Source organism: Bombina bombina, chromosome 5, assembly GCF_027579735.1.
Source record: "Bombina bombina isolate aBomBom1 chromosome 5, aBomBom1.pri, whole genome shotgun sequence".
NCBI classification, from domain to species: Eukaryota; Metazoa; Chordata; class Amphibia; order Anura; family Bombinatoridae; genus Bombina; species Bombina bombina.
Genome location: NC_069503.1, coordinates 1,014,671,065 through 1,014,692,262, shown reverse-complemented (window position 1 = coordinate 1,014,692,262; position 21,198 = coordinate 1,014,671,065). Strand labels below are relative to the sequence as shown.

At 39.1% G+C, this 21,198-nt stretch overlaps 1 protein-coding gene across 1 annotated transcript in view; it reads right to left on the bottom strand.

Annotated features, from left to right (window-relative positions):
* LOC128661698 (V-type proton ATPase subunit C 1-like) overlaps nucleotides 1–21,198 on the bottom strand; it is a 183,087-nt gene that overhangs the window by 138,046 nt on the left and 23,843 nt on the right. The window contains exons 2-3 of the mRNA XM_053715923.1: nucleotides 19,449–19,619; nucleotides 4,691–4,758 (exon numbers count right to left, since the gene is read on the bottom strand). Coding sequence (XP_053571898.1) covers nucleotides 4,691–4,758; nucleotides 19,449–19,580 — 200 coding nt within the window. The 5' untranslated portion in view covers nucleotides 19,581–19,619. The remainder of the gene's footprint in view (nucleotides 1–4,690; nucleotides 4,759–19,448; nucleotides 19,620–21,198) is intronic.

Sequence of the window (21,198 nt, the reverse complement as noted above, 5' to 3'; positions counted from 1 at the left end):
ACTAATAATGAAAGACACTTACTTTACAATACAATAGAAAAATAAGATGATTATTTCTCTCCATGGTGGCAAGCTTTTAAGAATCGGGCTCATAGAGAGAAAAGGGGAGATATGTACTTAAAGGGACAAAGTCAAATTTAAACTTTCATGATTCAGATAGAACTTGCAGTTAAAATCAAAAATAGTTGCCAATTATCTCATTATCCATTAGGTGGTCTGCAATTAGTTGGTCAGTTGCACGGCACCAGCTGCTTCATTCCAAGTAACTCTTTCACATGGTATTTTGCAAAAAAATTGTATTTATTCATTTTTTAAATATTTTTTTCCATCCGATTAATCGAATAGAAAAAAAAAAAAAAAAAACTCTTTCACATGGTATTGTGCAAAAATGATTAATTGGAGTGAAGCAGCTGGTGCCGTGCAACTGACCAACTAATCTATGAGATTTATTGGCAACTATTTTTATGCTCAATCTTACAGCCCTAAACAACTTTTCAATGTATTTCTATTATTAGAATTTGCTTTGTTCTTTTGGTATTCTTTGTTGAAGACTAAACCTAGTTAAGCTGGTAGGAGTGTGCAGGTGCAGTCTATGGCAGCAATGTTTATAACTATGACACTGCTACCACCTGAAAAATTGATAATAGTAAAACTGGAAAGTTGTTTAAAAGTTTCATGCTCTATCAGATCAATATAAGTTTAATTTTTACTTTACTGTCTATTTAAAGGGTCATGAAACCCTAGTTTTTTCTTTTACGATTTAGAGTATGAAGTTTTAAACAACTTTCCATTTTACTTCTATTATCCAATTTGTTTCATTGTCTCGGTGTCCTTTGTTGCAAAGCATACCTAGGGTAGGCTCAGGAGCTGCTGATTGGTGGCTGCACATATATGCCTCATGTTATTGGCTCACCTATGTGTATTGCTGTTTCTTCAACAAAAGGATACCAAGAGAAAGAAACAAATTATATAATAGAAAATACTTTTTAATTGACTTCTATCTGAATCGAGAAAGATACATTTTGGGTTTCATGCTCCTTTAACTCAGTTGGCTTTCTATCAAGTGCTTTCAAACAGAAAGAAACTCTGGAGCATTTCTGTTACATTGTATTGCTTTGTACAAACTGGTTGTTAAAGGTACAGTCTACACCAGAATTTAAAAAGATAGATAATCCCTTTATTACCCATTCCCTAGTTTTGAATAACCAACAAAGTTATATTAAAGGGACATTATACACACATTGTCATATAACTGCATGTAATAGACACTACTATAAATAATAAGATGCACAGATACCGATATAAAAATTCAGTATAAAACGGTTTAAAAACTTACTTAGAAGCTCTCAGTTTAGCTCTGTTGAAAAGGTAGCTGGAAAGCCCACTGCAAGTGGGAAATAAGACACTCCCCCCTCCCCATTCTTTTGCATATGAAAAGACCCTTTACACAAACAGGAGCAAGCTGGAGTAGGTATCTGACGGTATTCAAATAAAACTTTGTGGCTTGGTTAGGAGAACCAGAGCAATGTTATTTAAAAATAAGCAAAACTATACTTTTTTAAAAAAAAACAAACAAAAAAAACCTTATCGGCTATATAAATAGATCTACAAAATATTTATGCAAAGAAAAAAAATGGAGTGTATAAATGTCAATATAATACACTTTTTACCTCTGATTACCTGCTGCTATCTAAGACCCTGCAAACTGCCCCCTTATTTCGGTTCTTTTGACAGACTTGCATTTTAGCCAATCAGTGCCGACTCCTAGTTAACTCCACGTGTGTGAGCACAATGTTATCTATATGACACACATGAACCAACACCCTGAAGTGGTGAAAAACTGTCAAAATGCATTCCGGTAAGAGGCGGACTTCAAGGTCTAAGAAATTAGCATACGAGTCTACCTAGGTTTAGCTTTCAACAAAAATTGGAAAGTTGTTTAAAATGACATGCCCTATCTGAATCATGAAAGTTTATTTTGGACTAGACTGTCCCTTTAAAGGTTAGCATAACTACTATTTATATTTGTAAAGACATTAGGAAAGGGCCTGAGGAACAGTATATCCTAGAAGTTTACTTCTGGTCCCTAAAGTTTCATATTATTCTATCAACATTTGAAAATGTGTCAGGCGTCACAATATTCCTGAATTATAAAGTTGCAAAATCGGATACAAATTTGCCAATCAACAGCTTAGAAATAGTAGCGGATATACCTGGTGACCTCATTAATCACAAAACAAAAGCAAGTTCACACAAGTTCATAAACCCAGAGAACATAAAAAACGAATTCCTTATGAAATGCAGACAATGCAGTGTATATTCCTTCAGGCTTTTAAATTTCACCCAGAAATGTCACAATGACGGAATTGTGTTTATATTTAGTGCACTAAATCTACTGTGAGCACCATAAATAAAATATTCCATCTCTCCGGTTGCCGTTGTGGTTATTGCCTGGAGCTTAAATCTAATAGATATTTCCACTTTACATACTCCATAAATATGATTACATATATTAAAATGAACCCTTTTTTTTAAATAAATCTGTTTTGTACATAGCCACTTGTAGGTTATTTTATTCACTGCACTTCTATTTATCTTCTGTGTATATTGTGCTTACTATCTTACTGATTTTAAAGTATATAGGTACTTTAATGAATAAAATCAGTGTTCATGCCGCCCTATAGATTTTTCAAGACCAGATTTGCTCAATCTATTTAATCTGACCTGCCCCTGTACAACAACACTGAATATATTTGAACTTTGCAACACTGACACATAAATGAATTTGACATGAACAGCAAATTCACTTGGGACCAATAGGATAACACTGCAGGGGTTAAAACAGAGTTAGAAAAGGGCTTTTGATTCATATTAATACACCACGTTGTTTGGTTAAAGGGACATAAAAGTGTATTAATAAAAAGGCATTTATTTTTGTTAGAACTTCTAAAAGTGTAAACTTATTTACTTTGTAGGATAGCCTTATCCAAGGTCACTCACAGCGTTTGTCATTACCGCCTCTAATGGACGTTTATACGTTTTATGCTAATCTAATAATAAGAATAATAATGCACACACAATCTGCAGTTACATTTTGTGCGCGTTAAACACATACAGTTCAAGGGTGAGTAGTGCATAAATTACATGCTTTTTAAAAAAAAGTGCTGCATAAATTACATGCTTTTTAAAAAAAAAGTGCATGTAATTATTCCACTATAAATATACACTCTGGATTATACCATCAATATACAGTACACTATTTAAAAAAACAAAAAGTGTAATGGAGCAGCTCAACAAGTAAAAACTAAAAATATGCCCCTCATTTTACTGAGCAGTCTATCATCTCTCACCGTAATGTGATCAACTAGTTACCCAGTCTATACTACGTGAATCGCGCATGCGCAGGAGATACCATTACAGGGCTACTAATGTCAAAATTAAACTTTCATGATTCAGATAGAGCATACAGTTTTAAGCAACTTTAAGCAAATTTTCTCCCTTCTCTTGGTATCTTCATTTTAAAAGCAAGAATGTAAAGCATAAGAGCCGGCCCATTTTTGGCTCAGTACCTAGGTTGCGCTTGCTTTTTGGTGGCTAAATGTAGCCACCAATCAGCAAGCTCTAGTCAGGGTTCTTAAACAAAAATGGGCCGGCTCCTTAGCTAACATTCCTACTTTTTCAAATAAAGATACCAAGAGAACTAATAAAAAATGGTAATTGGAGTAAATTAGAAATTTGCTTAAAACTGCATGTTCTATCTGAATCATGAAAGAAAAAAAAATGGGTTTACTATCCCTTTAATGTCACTAGCAGTTGATTTAATAATAGTATTTGTGCATTGCATCACTATTAGGAGGATTGAGGGATTTATAAAGTATATTCATAAACTGTGCATGATATACCAATGATAGCCGTGTATCCACACATCAGACTTCATTAGAACATTATTAAACAAGTGTTTATTTCTGAGAGTTTAACCCCTTCATAGTTACATTTCTCAGGCTTGATGCACTGCTGATTTTACCTCTGTGATTACCTTGTATCTAAGCCTCTGCAAACTGCCCCCTTATTTCAGTTCTTTTGACAGACTTGCATTTTAGCAAATCAGTGCTGACTCCTAGGTAACTCCATGTGCATGAGCACAATGTTATCTATATGACACACATGGACTAGCACCCTCTAGTGGTGAAAAAATGCCAAAATGCATTTAGATAGATAAGGAGGCGGACTTCAAGGTTTAAGAAATTAGCATATGAACCTCCAAAGTTTATCTTTCAACAAAAAATACCAATATAACAAAGCCAAATTTGTGATAAAAGTAGATTGGAAAGTTGTTTAAAATTACATGCCCTATCTGAATCATGAATATTTATTTTGGACTTAACTATCCATTTAAAAACACTGGGCAATAAAATATACTTTTAAGGGGTGTATTTTACTCAATTAGGTATAAGTAAAAAGTATGACCCTCCCAAAGTAACTTGATTCTGGGAACAACAGACGTCTATTGATCTTTAGCAAAATCATTATCTGGCCCGATAAAGCAACCTGTAGCACCATCAGTCCTTACATTTCAACACTGTTCATCTGCCCTAGTCATGTGACCAAACTACTACAAAATGACATCCTAATACCAATTAGACTTGCTGAGCTGTCACCAAGGCAATAAAGATATTAACAAGGAATTTACCCTTCCACAAACAAGTCCAGTTTAGCCAGTTCATCAGACAGCCCGACCAGCACATCCAGAGTGCCAACCTTAAAACAAAAGAGGAGAGAAGAGGTTGATACGTTGCTTATGCACAACAAAAATGCATTTTCAGATTTGCAGGTTATGAAACAAGAAAAAAGTCACATGGTTTTTAGAAGCCATAGAAAGGTAAACTACATCAAATGAATAGAAGCCATAAGAAGCATTGAATACATAGTTCCTTGGTCCCTGGGATACCAACCATTGGTTTAAGACAGTAAAAAAAAAAAAGTTATACCCAACCACATTAATTATTTTGATACATACAAATATATATAGTTTTCAGCCTTTGATGCGGATTAAATTAGAAATACTAAAGAGAAAAAACATAATTAAGCTAAAGTTAAAAAAAAAAAAACACTAAAGAAGTTTGGGGTATTTGTGAGACATATAATTACTTATTTCTATACAGTATTCTAAACAGAAAATTTTGCCAGCCAATAAAACACTTTGTAAAATTATAACATTTTCTGCTATCCAAGGCACAAAATGAGTTGCTAATCGGTACAATAAGAATTTAAAAAAAAAAAAAAAAATTAGCTCATTTAGTTTAATTTGGCTTAAATTTCAGCTGGGTGGTGCCCCCATTAAAAAGGTCCAGAGGAGAACACTGCTATATAGTTATAAATGACAGTACACTAAAGTTAAGGTGAAAAAAATGTGTCTTTAAAATCATAATTTACTACACACACAGCAACACACTACTGGGAGCTAGAAGAACACATTGGGTGAGCCAATGACAAGAGACATGTGTGTGACCCCTTCAATCAGCAGCTAGCCCCCAATAGAGACTACTAAGGTATTCTTTTCAACAAAGTTTAAGAGAACAAAACAGATTAAATAACAGAAGTAAACTTAAAAATTGTTTAGAACTGTTTGCTCTCTCTCACTGGTTTTCAAACCTGTCCTCAGGCCTCCCTAACAGGTCAGGTTTTCAGGATTACTTTGGAAGAGAGCAGGTAAAATAACCAGGTTTACTAATCAGCTGATTATTTCACCTGTGCTCCAGTTCAGATATCCTCAAAAATCTGGCCTGTTAGGGAGGCCTGGGGACAGGTTTGAAAAACAGTGCTCTATCTGAATCATGTTGATTTTAACATTCCATTAAAGACACTCAAGTAAAAAAAAATCTTTTTATAAATACACTTTCTGGGGAACAATATCCTACTGAACATGTGCACAAGCTCACAGGGTATACATAGCCTGTGATTCATCACATGATGCCGGGGGCCGGAAAATATGAGAAAGAAAAAAAAAAAATTATCTACTGCTTTTTGAAATTCAGAGTAGGTGTCAAATCATTCTTTTTATTATGCAATCCTACTGCATTGAGTGGTCCTTTAAATTCATTTTTATTTAAAGCGACTTACACCAGACGCTTATTAACAAGACATGAACACGGAACCACCCCTTTGGTGGAACAATTCTGAGATAAAACTAAACAAAATATGAGTAAACAACCAAAAAAAAAAAAATAATAATAATTTAATAAAAAAGCAGAAATGGGCTAAATTACGTAGGACACTAATTTTGTGCTAATGTTTTTCAGTATAACTTTGTTTTACAAGTGATTTTATGCACCATTAAGTACACAACGGTAGAGCATTTACTTCCAGCACAACAAAAGGTTACAGCTAGACATGAAATGAGCTTTCGCCACATCATACTTTGCAGGTCTTATGACTGGTCACATGAATGGAAAGTTCCACTCATTTACAGCAAACTGATGTTTCAAAGCTTAGTTATCTAGGTCTTAAAATGACATTATAGGGAAATGGAAGACAAAAATTCAACTTCTATGGTTCGTACACAGCATACAATTTTATGGGACTTTTCAAAGTAATTCTATCAAATTCTCTTGGTGGGTAGGTTTAGGACCAGCAAGGTACTACTGGGAGATGCATCTTGTAATTGTCTGACCAGATGTGTTCAAATAGCTCCCAATAGTACACTGAAGATTATTTTAACTATGTGTTTAATCCATTTACATAACTTAAACACACAGGGATTGATCACAATCCTTTAAGGGAAAAAAACTAATGATTTGTCTACAAAAATCCTCAAAGTATAATGATGACTTCTAAAGGATTCTAATCAACTGCAGTTATATGCAAGCAGCAGTGCAATAATAAAATGCTCAACCATAAGTTTTTTGTTTTCCAATTTCACATCCATTAAAAGATACATTTTTATATTTCCAAAAGTATAACTGAGCAATTAATACACTGAAAGCAATCTGTATAAAAAAACAAAAACATAAATTATGTAAGAACTTACCTGATAAATTCATTTCTTTCATATTGGCAAGAGTCCATGAGCTAGTGACGTATGGGATATACAATCCTACCAGGAGGGGCAAAGTTTCCCAAACCTCAAAATGCCTATAAATACACCCCTCACCACACCCACAATTCAGTTTAAGGAATAGCCAAGTAGTGGGGTGATAAAGAAAGGAGTAAAAAGAATCAACAAAGGAATTTGGAAATAATTGTGCTTTATACAAAAAAACATAACCACCATAAAAAGGGTGGGTCTCATGGACTCTTGAAGTCAGCAAAACTGCCTTATCCTGATGGAAAATCAGAAAAGGAGATTCACAAGAAAGAGCAGATAATTCAGAAACTCTTCTAGTAGACGAGATGGTCAAAAGGAACAACACTTTCCTGAAAGTAGTTTAATGTCCAAAGAATGCATAGGCTCAAAAGGAGGAGCCTGTAAAGCCTTCAAAACCAAATTAAGACTCCAAGGAGGAGAGATTGATTTAATGACAGGCTTGATACGGACCAAAGCCTGTACAAAACAGTGAATATCAGGAAGCTTAGCAATCTCTCTGTGAAATAAAACAGAAAGAGCAGAGATTTGTCCCTTCAAAGAACTTGCAGACAAACCCTTATCCAAACCATCCTGAAGAAACTGTAAAATTCTAGCAATTCTAAAAGAATGCCAGGAGAATTTATGAGAACACCATGAAATATAAGTCTTCAAAACTCGATAATAAATCTTCCTAGAAACAGATTTACGAGCCTGTAACATAGTATTAATCACTGAGTCAGAGAAACCTCTATGACTAAGCACTAGGCGTTCAATTTCCATACCTTAAAATTTAATGATTTGAGATCCTGATGGAAAACAGACCTTGAGACAGAAGGCCTGGTCTTAATGGAAGTGGCCAAGGTTGGCAACTGGACATCCGAACAAGATCCGCATACCAAAACCTGTGAGGACATGCTGGAGCTACCAGCAACACAAACGATTGTTCCGTGATGATGTTGGAAATCACTCTTGGAAGAAGAACCAGAGGCGGGAAGATATAAGCAGGTTGGCAACACCAAGGAACTGCTAACGCATCCACGGCTTCCACCTGAGGATCCCTGGACCTTGATAGGTACCTGGGTAGTTTCCTGTTTAGATGGGAAGCCATCAGATCTATTTCTGGAAGACCCCACATCTGAACAATCTGAGAAAAACACATCTGGATGGAGCGACCACTCCCCCGGATGTAAAAGTCTGACGGCTGAGATAATCCGCTTCCCAATTGTCTACACCTGGGATATGAACTGCAGAAATTAGACAAGAGCTAGATTCCGCCCAAGCAAGTGTCTGAGATACTAATTTCATAGCTTGGGGACTGAGAGTCCCACTCCGATGATTGACATATGCCACAGTTGGGATATTGTCTGTCTGAAAACAAATGAATGGTTCTCTCTTCAACAGAGGCCAAACCTGAAGAGCCCTGAAAATAGCACTGAGTTCTAAAATATTGATTGTTAACCTTGCCTCTTGAGATTTCCAAACCACTTGTGCTGGCAGAGATCCCAGACAGCTCTCCAACCTGAAAGACTTGCATCTGTTGTGATCACAGTCCAGGTTGGACGAACAAAGAAGGCCCCTTGAACTATACAATGGTGATCTAACCACCAAGTCAGAGGGAGTCAAACATTGGGATTTAAGGATATTATTTGTGATATCTTTGTATAATCCCTGCACCATTGGTTCAGCATACAAAGCTGGTGAGGTCTCATATGAAAACGAGCAAAGGGGATTGCGTCCGATGCTGCAGTCATGAGACCTAAAACTTCCATGCCCATAGCTACTGAAGGGAATAATTGAGACTGTAGGTTCCGGCAAGCTGAAACCAATTTTAATCGTCTCTTGTCTGTTATAGACAGAGTCATGGACACTGAATCTATCTGGAAATTTAAAAAGGTGACCCTTGTCTGAGGAATCAAAGAACTTTTTAGTAAATTGATCCTCCAACCATGTCTTTGAAGAAACAACACTAGTTTGTTTCGTGTGAGATTCTGCAGAATGTAAAGAATGAGCTAGTACCAAGATATCGTCCAAATAAGGAAACACTGCAATACCCCGTTCTCCGATTACAGAGAGTAGGGCACCAAGAACCTTTGAAAAGATTCTTGGAGCTGTCGCTAGGCCAAATGGAAGAGCGACAAATTGGTAATGCTGGTCTAAAAAATGAGAATCTCAGAAACCAATAGTGGTCTGGATGAATCGATATATGAAGATATGCATCCTGTAAGTCTATTGTGGACATATAATGCCCTTGCTGAACAAAAGGGAGAATAGTCCTTATAGTTACCATTTTGAAAGTTGGCACTCTTACATAACAATTCAAAATTTTCAGATCCAGAACTGGCCTGAATTAATTTTCTTTCTTTGGGACAATGAATAGATTTGAATAAAACCCCAGACCCTGTTCCTGAAACGGAACTGGTATGATTACCCCTGAAAGCTCCAGGTCTAAAACACACTTCAGAAAAGCCTGAGTCTTTACTGGATTTGCTGGGATGCGTGAGAGAAAAAATCTTCTCACAGGAGGTCTTACTCTGAAACCTATTCAGTACCCTTGAGAGACAATACTCTGAATCCATTGATTTTGGACAGAATCTGCCCAAATGTTTTGGAAGAATCTTAATCTGCCCCCTACCAGCTGAGCTGGAATGAGGGCTGCACCTTCACGCAGACTTGGGGGCTGGCTTTGATTTCTTAAATGGCTTGGATTTACTTCAACTTGAAGATTTCCAATTGGAACCAGATTCTTTGGGGGAAGGATTAGGTTTCTGTTCCTTACTTTGTCGAAAGGAACAAAAATGGTTAGAAGCTTTAGATTTACCCTTAGGTCTTTTATCCTGAGGCAAAAAAAAACTCCCTTCCCCCCAGTGACAGTTGAAATAATCAAATCCAACTGAGAACCAAATAACTTATTACCTTGGAAAGAAAGAGATAGTAATCTAGACTTAGATACCATGTCAGCATTCCAACATTTGAGCCACAAAGCTCTTCTAGCTAAAATAGCTAAAGACATAGATTTAACATCAATTTTGATGATATCAAAAATGGCATCACAGATAAAACTATTAGCATGTTGAAGCAAGCGAACAATGCTAGACAAATCAGGATCCATTTCCTGTTGCGCTAAACTTTCCAACCAAAAAGTTGATGCTGCTGCATCATCAGCCATAGAAATGGCAGGCCTGAGAAGATGGCCAGAATATAAATAAGCTTTCCTTAGATAAGATTCAAGTTTCCTATCTAAAGGATCTTTAAAAGTAGTATTATTTTCCATAGGAATAGTAGTACGTTTAGCAAAAGCAGAAATAGCCACATCAACTTTGGGGATCGTTTCCCAAAACTCCAATCTAACTGCTGGCAAAGCATACGATTTTTTAAACCTTGAAGAAGGAATAAAAAGTACCAGGCCTATTCCATTCCTTAGAAATCATATCAGAAATAGCATCAGGAACTGGAAAAACCTCTGGAGTAACCACAGGAGGTTTATAAACAGAATTTAAACTTTTTTTTTTTATTTTTTTTATTAATCTTTTTATTGAAGTCAAAAACCAGTACAGAGTATAAGGTATGACATAAAACATTCACACAACAATGTGTACATAGCATAATTAGGAGACAATGTATTCTAGTATCACAGACCTTTCCGTACAATATGGATCACCACATCAGGAGACTTCAGTTTTGTTTTAGAGTATAACAGATGTAGTATAAGCGAAAATTATCCTCTCCTAGCTATATACAAAGACAAGTAAAGTAGCTAATCAGATGAGGGTAGAACTAGGGAGGGGGTGACTCTATAGTTATATGGGGAATAGGGATGCAGCGGGCAAGAGCCGCTCAAAATGTAATAGGGGGGGAAGGGGGGGTGGAGGGGCGGAGCCAGTTAGTATGTCTACACCAGGGATAAACCCAAGAGAGACTAGAGTGTTATTACTTAATATGAATACAATCACACTCATCTAAACCTTTATATTCCTATAGAGGGGGCCTTGAGTCATATAATATGTTGGCAGATAGAGGGGGGTCGTCCGATTAATTGGAGACTAGGGGGCTTGGGGGACTTCTGGGTGAGCCCCTCTCCTAGGGGAGTGCCACCTCTAGGCGATGTTGGAGAGGGAGAAGGGATATGACCCGCAGGCATAAGTACCGGCGGGAAAGGGAGGAGAGAGGCTCAATCAAGAAGACTATTATGTGCTAGAGATGTGGGTAAGAGCATAGATAGACTAGAGATTACAGTTGTATAGTCACAGAAAATTATAGTCGATAACAAATATAAATATAACACAACACTTAGGTAAAGGAGAGATCACGTGCACCCATATAGACAACAATAATTATTAAACACATTATAAAGAACCGGAGTATACTAGGGAGAGTCTAAATTACATGCATGCTCACTGACATTACTACGGATAATATGACACCGCACATACTGTCAGTTAGTACCAAGATACTTTGAACCAATTAAGTTATTTTATCTTATAACTTGTAGCACAACATATGTCTAGCGCCTTGCTGTCAAAGCCCACACGCCTTTATAAGTAAGGGATAAAAACTTATATGCTGGACCGGCCCAGCAGCATCTATAAATGGACCTTATCATCAAACAGTAAACCCTGCTTACTAATAGGGACATGGGCACCCCACGAGCTGTGAGCTTTACTAGTACTATAAAAGTGATGTGGCAACATTTGAACATACATATAAAAAGCTTCAGCATGGACATGGAAGTTAGTTGATAACATATGTAAAACAAATCAGGGATAATTCTGAGAGAAAATATAGATTATGCGAGACTTTTAAGCTAAAATCTAAGTGGATTCAAGCATACAAGAATTAAACCCTAATATTCCCATAGTTAAAGTTCTGCAGGAGCTATATTTCTAAGTGTCCTGATCCAAATAGGGCTAGCGTTATTATTAGTATACTAAGAAGACCATTTGTAAAATGATCCCTCTGCTAGTATGGCTGCAGCGTACAGGAAACAACAAGACCATACATGAAGCTATACTGTGAGGTATGAAACATACAAGGGTCACAATATTCCAGAGCACTCATTTACATTTTGGCTTATATATATTCGTAATTACAAAGAGTAAAATAGATCAAGTAAAGTATCTGCATGCCACCTTGGCGTATTTAGCTCAGAGACAGCAAGTAAGTGACATATTAGTAATCGCAGATATGCAGAGCTAGAACCAAACCACATAACATAAAGGACTATTATCTTGTTGCTTGGGGCTATGCGAGGCACCATAAGCACACAGTAGCCCAATGAAATAACTTCCAATTGATAGATTGGTATATTCAGTATTTCCTATCTTGTATAAAATTTGAAATAGTGGGCTATTTAATATTCACAGAATCTAAGATGAAACTATAGGGGTTAGGCATTTATATTACAATCCTTCAGCTAGCATTGAGCAATAACTAGTTAAAGTCAGGAGGCTTATATTAAAACTACAGCTCTTGAAATGTAAAATGCAGGTACAGAATCTGTGTATAAACACTACAAAGGAGCTTCTGTATATGCAAAGTATGGGCAAACCTATAGAGATACTAGGGATAATATTCCCAAATATCTTCTTATGGAGAACTATAAAAATTATAACTACAGCTAATGATAATAAGCAGATCTTATCTCTTGAAAAATTAACTAGAGAGGCTGAATACTGCTGACCTAAATTGTATATAAAAAAATAGCTTTTTAGAGGATTACATCATCAATACTAGTTATTAGGGAAACTAAAACAAGTAAAATAGAACATATGTAAGATACACTGGCCTGTTTAACTCAAGAGCAGCAAGTAAGTGATTCATTAGCAATCGTATATAGGCAATACAGGTCTCATATGAACATATAGGAATAAGTAACTTGCGAGTACCAACTGGGTAATAACAGTTCACAGTCAGTGAAGGCAGAAATATTGTCAGCTTGTAGCCACAAGTGACAAACTAAATCCATGAATAAGTGATAAGCCCTGTAAAAGTTATCCACTGTTCACAGTAAGTTTATCCGACACCACTCCTTTGGAGCGGAGCTATACCAGATGCCTCATCTAGAAAGGGAAACATCCACTGATAGAGAGCACTTCTCGGGCCTGAAACTTGTTCCTGACAACAGATCAAGGGTTCTGACCTGTTAGATGACCTCTGAGTCACGGAGGCCTGCCTTGTCGTTCCTGCAATGCTGTTCCGGTGTCCACTCTGTCCTTTCTGAGAGTTGTGCGCTCCGGGTTTCAAAACCAGGGTGTATTCTCTATATGTTGTTTGCTGCTTTGTCCGGTAAGTAACTTTAGGTTGCATGCTTCTCAAATCAGCCAGGATCTCATGCATGGAAGGCGAGAGATCCGCCTCCAAGCCCATGTAAGGAGGGTAAGTGAGTTGGTGTAATTGCCCGGTAAGGTTCTGGAGACTTTTAACAGTCTAGCGGTAGCGGTGTGAGGCAGGTCAGCTGTACTCGGCTGCATCGGATCTCTGCTTGCAGGTCCAGGAAAAATGCTGTTCAATCTCTGTCCAAATTCCTCTGTTTGCGGTCGGGTAATATCCTGTAGGGTAGACAGAGGATTTTCTAGCTGGCCTGCCATCAGGGTCTCATAGCAGGGAAGATGAGAAGCGCCATCTTTGTGGAGCAGCTCCAGCATGATAGAGCTCAAACAACAAAACTGGCTGTCGGCTTTATCGATCAGACTCTACAAAAGAGATATAAGTTGTGCAGAAGGCTCCTCCATATTAGGATCTATGTAGGCAATAGATAGATCGGCTGCTAAAACACCAAAAAGTAAAATTTTAGTAGTAAAATTTCAGGAGCTCTATAAAAGTATGTCTTGATGCGTTGGCAGTTGGCTCCGCCCCCGAATTTAAACGTTTTAATATCAAGAGGACTAGTTTCCTCAATATCCAATGTAATCAACACTCTTAATAAGGAACGAATATACTCTATTTTAAATAAATAAGTAGATTTGTCAGTGTCAATATCTGAGGAAGGATCTTCTGAATCAGATAGATCCTCATCAGAGGATAATTCAGTATGTTGTCTGTCATTAGAAATTTCATCAACTTTATGAGAAGTTTTAAAAGACCTTTTACGTTTATTAGAAGGCGGGATGGCAGACAAAGCCTTCTGAATTGCATCAGCAATAAAATCTTTTATATTCACAGGTATATTGTACATTAGATGTTGAAGGAACAACAGGCATTGTACTATTACTGATGGATACATTCTCTGCATGTAAAAGCTTATCATGACAACTATTACATACCACAGTTGGAGATATAATCTTCACAAATTTACAACAAATGCACTTAGCTTTGGTAGAACTGTTATCAGGCAGCAGGGTTCCAACAGTGGTTTCTGAGACGGGATCAGATTGAGACATTGTAGAAAATTTGAGAGAGAAAAAAAAGATAAAGCAAAATTATCAATTTCCTTATATGGCAGTTTCAGGAATGGGAAAAAAATGCAAACAGCATAGCCCTCTGATATAGAAAAAGGCATATAGGAATGGGGTTTTAAATCATGAAATTATTTGGCGCCAAGTATGACGCACAACGCAAACTGAAAAATGTTTGGCGCTAACCACATCCGGAAATGACACACTCGCGTCATTTAGACGCAACCTTGTGAAAGGAACTCGGCGTCAACTAAGACGCCGGAAATGACGAATTTGCGCCATCGGACGTACCTTCGCGCCAAAAAAATTCTCACGCCAAGAATGACGCAATAAACTTGAAATTTAATGAAAAAGCAGTCAATTGAAAAACAACTATACCCCAGGTAAGAAAAATATTTTCCTAAATATGTTTTTCTCCCAAATATGAAACTGACAGTCTGCAAAAGGAAATATAAATAAACCTGACTCATGAAAAATATAAGTACAATATATACATTTAGAACTTTATATTAATGCATAAAGTGCCAAACCATAGCTGAGAGTGTCTTAAGTAATGAAAACATACTTACCGAAAGACACCCATCCACATATAGCAGATAGCCAAACCAGTACTGAAACAGTTATCAGTAGAGGTAATGGAATATGAGAGCATATCGTCAATCTGAATAAGGGAGGTAGGAGATGAATCTCTACGACCGTTAACAGAGAACCTATTAAATGGATCTCCCGTGAGGAAAACCATTGCATTCAATAGGTGATATTCCCTTCACAACCCTCTGACATTCACTGTACTCTGAGAGGAATCGGGCTTCAAAATGCTGAGAAGCGCATATCAACGTAGATATCTTAGCACAAATTTACTTCACCATCTCCATAGGAGGCAAAGTTTGTAAAACTGAATTGTGGGTGTGGAGAGGGGTGTATTTATAGGCATTTTGAGGTTTGGGAAACTTTGCCCCATCTAGTAGGATTGTATATCCCATACGTCACTTTGTTTGCATAATTTACAAGGTTTTGCAAATCAAAGGCAGTCCAGGTAAACACCATTGAAAAGCTTGGTGGAATTAATGTTTCTGATCTTCTTTGCAGTGGTCAGTTAGGAACAGATGCCTGTGCTCTGATGCAACTCATCGATGTGGAAAAAAGTTGCAGTTTGTTAAAGTTCACCAGAAAAGTATAAAGGCAAAACAATTTTCTAAAGTATTTTAAAGCAAAAGCAGGCAAAATAACAAATTATGCTTACCTGATAATTTTACTTCCATCGTGGGGAGGAGAGTCCACGGCTTCATTCATTACTTGTGGGAATTAAGAACCTGGCCACCAGGAGGCGGCAAAGACAACACCAGCCAAAGGCTTTAATCCCCTCCCCACATCCCCCAGTCATTCTGCAGAGGGAACAAGGAACAGTAGGAGAACAAATATCAGGAAATTAATGGTGCCAGAACAATATATTAAATTTAGGTCCGCCCATCCGAGAAACAGGCGGGCCTGTGGACTCTCCTCCCCACGATGGAAATAAAATTATTAGGTAAGCATAATTTATGTTTTCCATCTAAAGGGGTGGAGAGTCTACAGCTTCATTCATTACTTGTGGGAACATATACCCAAGCTTTTAGAGGACACTGAATGAAACCGGGAGGGTAAAATGCAGACCCTTAATCTGAGGGCACCAGAGCCTGCAGAAACCTCTCCCAAAAACAGCATCCGCAGAAGCAAAAACGTCAAATTTGTAAAAAACTTAGTGAAGGTATGCAAGTAGGTCCAGGTAGCAGCCTTACAAATCTGCTCCATAGAAGCCTCATTTTTGAAGGCCCAAGACAAAGCCAACGCTCTAGTTGAATGAGCCGTGATCCTCTGAGGAGGCTTATGTCCCGCTATCTCATAGGCCAAGCGGATCAAGCTCCTCAGCCAAAAGGACAAAGAAGTAGCAGAAGCCCTCTGACCCCTGCGCTTCCCTGAATTTACAACAAAAAGTGATTTAGATTGTCTGAAATCCTTTGTGGCCTGAAGATAGAACTTCAAAGCACGAACCACATCCATATTATGAAATAACCTCTCCTTAGAAGAAGGCCTAGGACATAAAGAAGGAACAATTATCTCCTGATTGATGTTACGGTTAGACACCACCTTGGGAAGAAACCCCAAACCTGTGCGAAGAACAGCCTTATCCGCATGAAACACCAAATAAGGGCGCTCATATTGCAAGCTCAGAGACTCTGTGTGCCGATGCAATGGCCAACAGAAAGAGAACCTTCCATAAGAGAACCCTCTGTAAGAGAACCTTCCATAACAGAACCCACTGTAAGACCTTAAGTACCAAGTTTAAGCTCCAAGGCGGAGCAGCCTGCCTAAAATCAGGCCCGATTCGAGACAGGGCCTGAACAAAAGATTGGATGTCAGGGAGATCAGCGTGTCTCCTATGCAACAGAACAAATAAAGCCGAAATTTGTCCTCTAAGGGAACTAGCGGTGAGACCCTTCTCCAAACCCTCTTGGAGAAAGGACAAAATTCTGGATACCCTCACCTTGTGCCAAGGGTAGCCATGACTCTCACACCAGGACAAGTAAGTCCTCCACACCTTATGATAGATGCGACAAGTGACAGTCTTTCTTGCCTGAACTAAAGAGTGGTAATCACATTCTCAGAGAAACCCCTTTTTGCCAATACTAAGTGCTCAATCTCCACGTTGTTAGCCTCAGAGAATTTATATTTTGATGTTGAAAAGGACCCTGCTCTAGCAGATTCCTGCGACAGGGTAACCTCCACGGCGGAGAGGATGACATTCCCACCAGACACGCAAACAACGTCTTCCTCAGCCACGAGGCAGCAATCAGAATGGAGGACGCTCTCTCCCGCTTTATACGAGCCACTACACGAGGAAGAAGCGGTAACGGAGGATATATGTATACGAGACCGAACCGGGAAGCTTGCAATTCAACCTTGACGCCATGAGATCAATCTCCGGCGTCCCCCATCTGAGACAGATCTCCGCAAACACTTTGGGGTGAAGAGACCATTCCCCGGATGAAAAGTCTGCCTGCTGAGAAAATCCGCCTCCCAGTTGTCCACACCCGGGATGTGGATCAAAAAGAGTGAACAATTGTGGGTCTCCGCCCACTCCAGGATCCGATACACCTCCCTCATCGTCAGGAAGTTCCTTGTGCCCCCCTGGTGGTTGATGTAAGCCACTGAGGTAATGTTGTCCGCCTGGAACCTGATAAAGATGAAGTCCCCCAGATGAGGCCATGCCCTCAGAGCATTGTAGATTGCTTGAAGCTCCAGAATATTTATTGGAAGAAGAGACTTGAAGCGAGACCACTTCTCCTGTGCCATCCTGGCACCCCAAACAGCTCCCCATCCCGCCAGAATCGTGTCCGTGGTCACAATCTCCCAGGACGGTCTCAGGAAGGATGTCTCCATGGACAGGTGATCTGGGCAGATCCACCGGGAGAGGGAAATCAGAGTCCACGCATCCATGTATAATGGCTGTGACAGATCGGAATGATCGCCGTTCCACTGTCTCAACAACCACAATTGAAGAGGTCTGAGATGAAACCTGGTGAATGGAATGATGTCCATGCTGGAGACCATGAGCCCAATCACTTCCATGCACTGAGCTACAGATGGTCTCACTGTAGACTGAAGGGCAAGACAGGTAAACGCCATCTTTGTGCGTCGCTTGTCCGTGAGAAAGATCTTCATGGACACTGAGTCTATGATCGTGCCCAAGAACTCCACCCTGGTACTGGGAACCAGATAACTGTTCTCGAGGTTGACCTTCCAACCGTGAGATTGAAGTAACTGCAGCAGGACCCTGGTGAGGGCCTCTGCCAGATGGAATGACGGTGCCTGAACCAGGATGTCATCCTGGGATATGGCTACTGCTAGAAGGACCTTTGTAAAGACACTCTGGGCCATCACCAGACCGAAGGGGAGAGCCACGAACTAGAAATGCTGATCCAGAATAGCAAATATGAGGAACCTGAAATGGTCCCTGTGAATCGAAACGTGAAGGTAGGCATCCAAGTCTATAGGCGGTCATTAGCTGCCCCTCTCTAACTAGGGGCAGAACGGATCTGATTGTTTCCATTTTGAACAACGGAATGGACAGGAACTTGTTTAAACATTTGAGGTCCAGAATCGGGCGGAATGTGCCATTGCACATAACACAGCCATCACACAATAAACTTATCATGTACATACCCCCCCTGTTCAATAATCCCCATATAGGAAGATTAACCCTAGCTTCTATAAAGATAAAAGGCGCCACACTGTGGCCCTGTCTTCTGTCTTATCATGATATAAAGAATGAAATGATCTTACCAGAATCTACGCCGTGGTACAGGAATACAGCCCTTCAAGTGTGACAGGTGGTACCTGCGCTGCTGACATGGACTTGAGAGATGAACGCTATCTGCAAAACTCGCCAACGCCAATTGCTGTAGGAGCTATTAATATGAGTCGGGATGGTGTCACAAAGGGAAGCGCCCTCTGCATCTCCGGACTCCAACATTCACTCAGGCCCACAACAGAGAAGCTTGAAGGGCTACTTAAAGTCCTGTCCGATAGTGAAGGGTAGCACCCTTTGCTATCGGAGACCTCAGATTTTTCTGCACCTCTCTGCCCCCTCCAGTGACGAAAGGCAAAGAATGACTGGGGGAAGAGGTATTGAAACCTTTGGCTGGGGTGTCTTTGCCTCCTCCTGGTGGCCAGGTTCTTAATTCCCACAAGTAATGAATGAAGCTGTGGACTCTCCTCCCCTTTAGATGGAAATATAATGAACATATACAGCAATTCAGTTTTATTTTTTGGAATTTAACAGAAAAGTAAAGCACAGTAGATTAACTTATAAATCGTAACAGCCCTGAAAATAATCACATTTAGAGGATTTTTGTTGTAATGAGAGAGCGATAGAGAGCGAGAGCAAAAAAGAGCAAAAGAGAGCAATTGCAAGAGAGATCCTGTAAATTACTTTTGATTTACAGAACACTTACCTTTAAGTCAGGGATATTAAACTTGGAGTTGGTAGACAGATTGTTATTCTTTGTGGTAGCTGCTAGAAGTTTTTCCCAGGTTTGCTGGCACGTCTTGTCCCCAGGAGCCGAGATCAGCCAGAACTCAGTCATGGTTACAGATTATTCAGCGTTTTTCACAGTAAGTACTTGCTGCACAAGATGAGAGGGAGAGATAGATGCAGTTAATATTTGTTCTATTAACATCCAAGTCATTAAAGGGACATTCTAATGCAATCATAAAATACTCTAATTCATTACAGCATTTTATAATTGAATTAATGATCTCTGGTAACTGTGTTTAACCCTTGCAAAGGGCTTAAACTTACTCTCAGGAACTGTAACACATTCAGCTTATTAACAGGATGGGCCAATGAGGAGAGGCATACATGCATAGCTACCAATACCTGCCCACACGCTACTTACAACTGCCATAGTAGTGGCCTCATTAAAAGGGACACTGAACCCAAATTTTTGATTTTATGATGCAGATAGAGCATGACATTTTAAGCAACTTTCTAATTTACTCCTATTACCAAATTTTCTTCATTCTCTTGGTATTTTTATTTGAAATGCAAGAATGTAAGTTTAGTCCGGTGGGAGGAGTAAAGGGAGAGCAGCAAGTAATGTGAGCTCCGCTGACATTCTTTTCAAAATCTAACTAAAGGAACACTTTCCCCACTCCCACGCAATTGCCTTGTGGAATCCAGGCTCGTGTACATCACCGAGTAAGGGTATCGACCAGCACCAGAGCGTGAGGGTAAAAAAATAGTGCCCTAATCACGGAAGCCAAAACTGAGGAGACGGAACAAGCGGCCACCATCTTGGATACATCGCAGCTCCACGCACCATTTAAAAAAGGCCCTCACGACACTTAGACGGCTTCTACACCTGGGGAAAAGACAAAGCATCTAAAGGTGCCTAAGAAGGGACACAGTGGACTTGAGGAGGCCAGTCGCTTTGCCCAACCGGGAATTGGAGAGAAGGAAAGGGTAACGTAATCCAGCTACTGCCCCCACCAAATATACCCATACGTCTAGAACCAGCTTTAGATTGAGTAAAGCATCCTTAAACCTAATGCTTACATTGGAACTACATAGTAGGAGAAACGAAGAGTTTATTATCAGCTGGACACACTCGATGGTAGAAACATGGCTATGGTATGGTGAAGGTTATATTAAAAAAAAAAAAAAAAAAAAAAAGGGCCTGCTTGTATTTAGTTACTTCTACATCATTCCACCTAAAGGGGAAGTTTAGCAAATTGCACCACACTGTCGCAGCTATCTAGATGTCCCAAAGGCTCTGCACTAGGAGACTATGCTGTAACGCAATTATGATTTAGACTGGGATTATTTTATAGACCTTCCGCCCATGTGAGAGACTTATAATGAAATCTGGCCTGTGTTAATTGCTGAAGCCTTTCTTCTGAAATATTTAATTTAACGGTTACAAGGAGTCTACATATAGAACGCTGCATAGAGTCTACAATACTGGTGATCACACAAATCTGAAAGACAGACAGCTGGCGCATGCAGAAATACTACAGCAGCTTCCATAAAACCACTAATAAAATGGCATCAAAGAATAAGGCTGCGGAAAGGCGCACAAAACATCATGCAGAGATACACCCTGCTCCCTTGGTGTCTGACTCTGAGGATTCCCTAATTCAAGATACACATCCTATTGTAACCCAGATCTCAGCTTTGTTTCTACCTAAAATTGAACAGCTCCA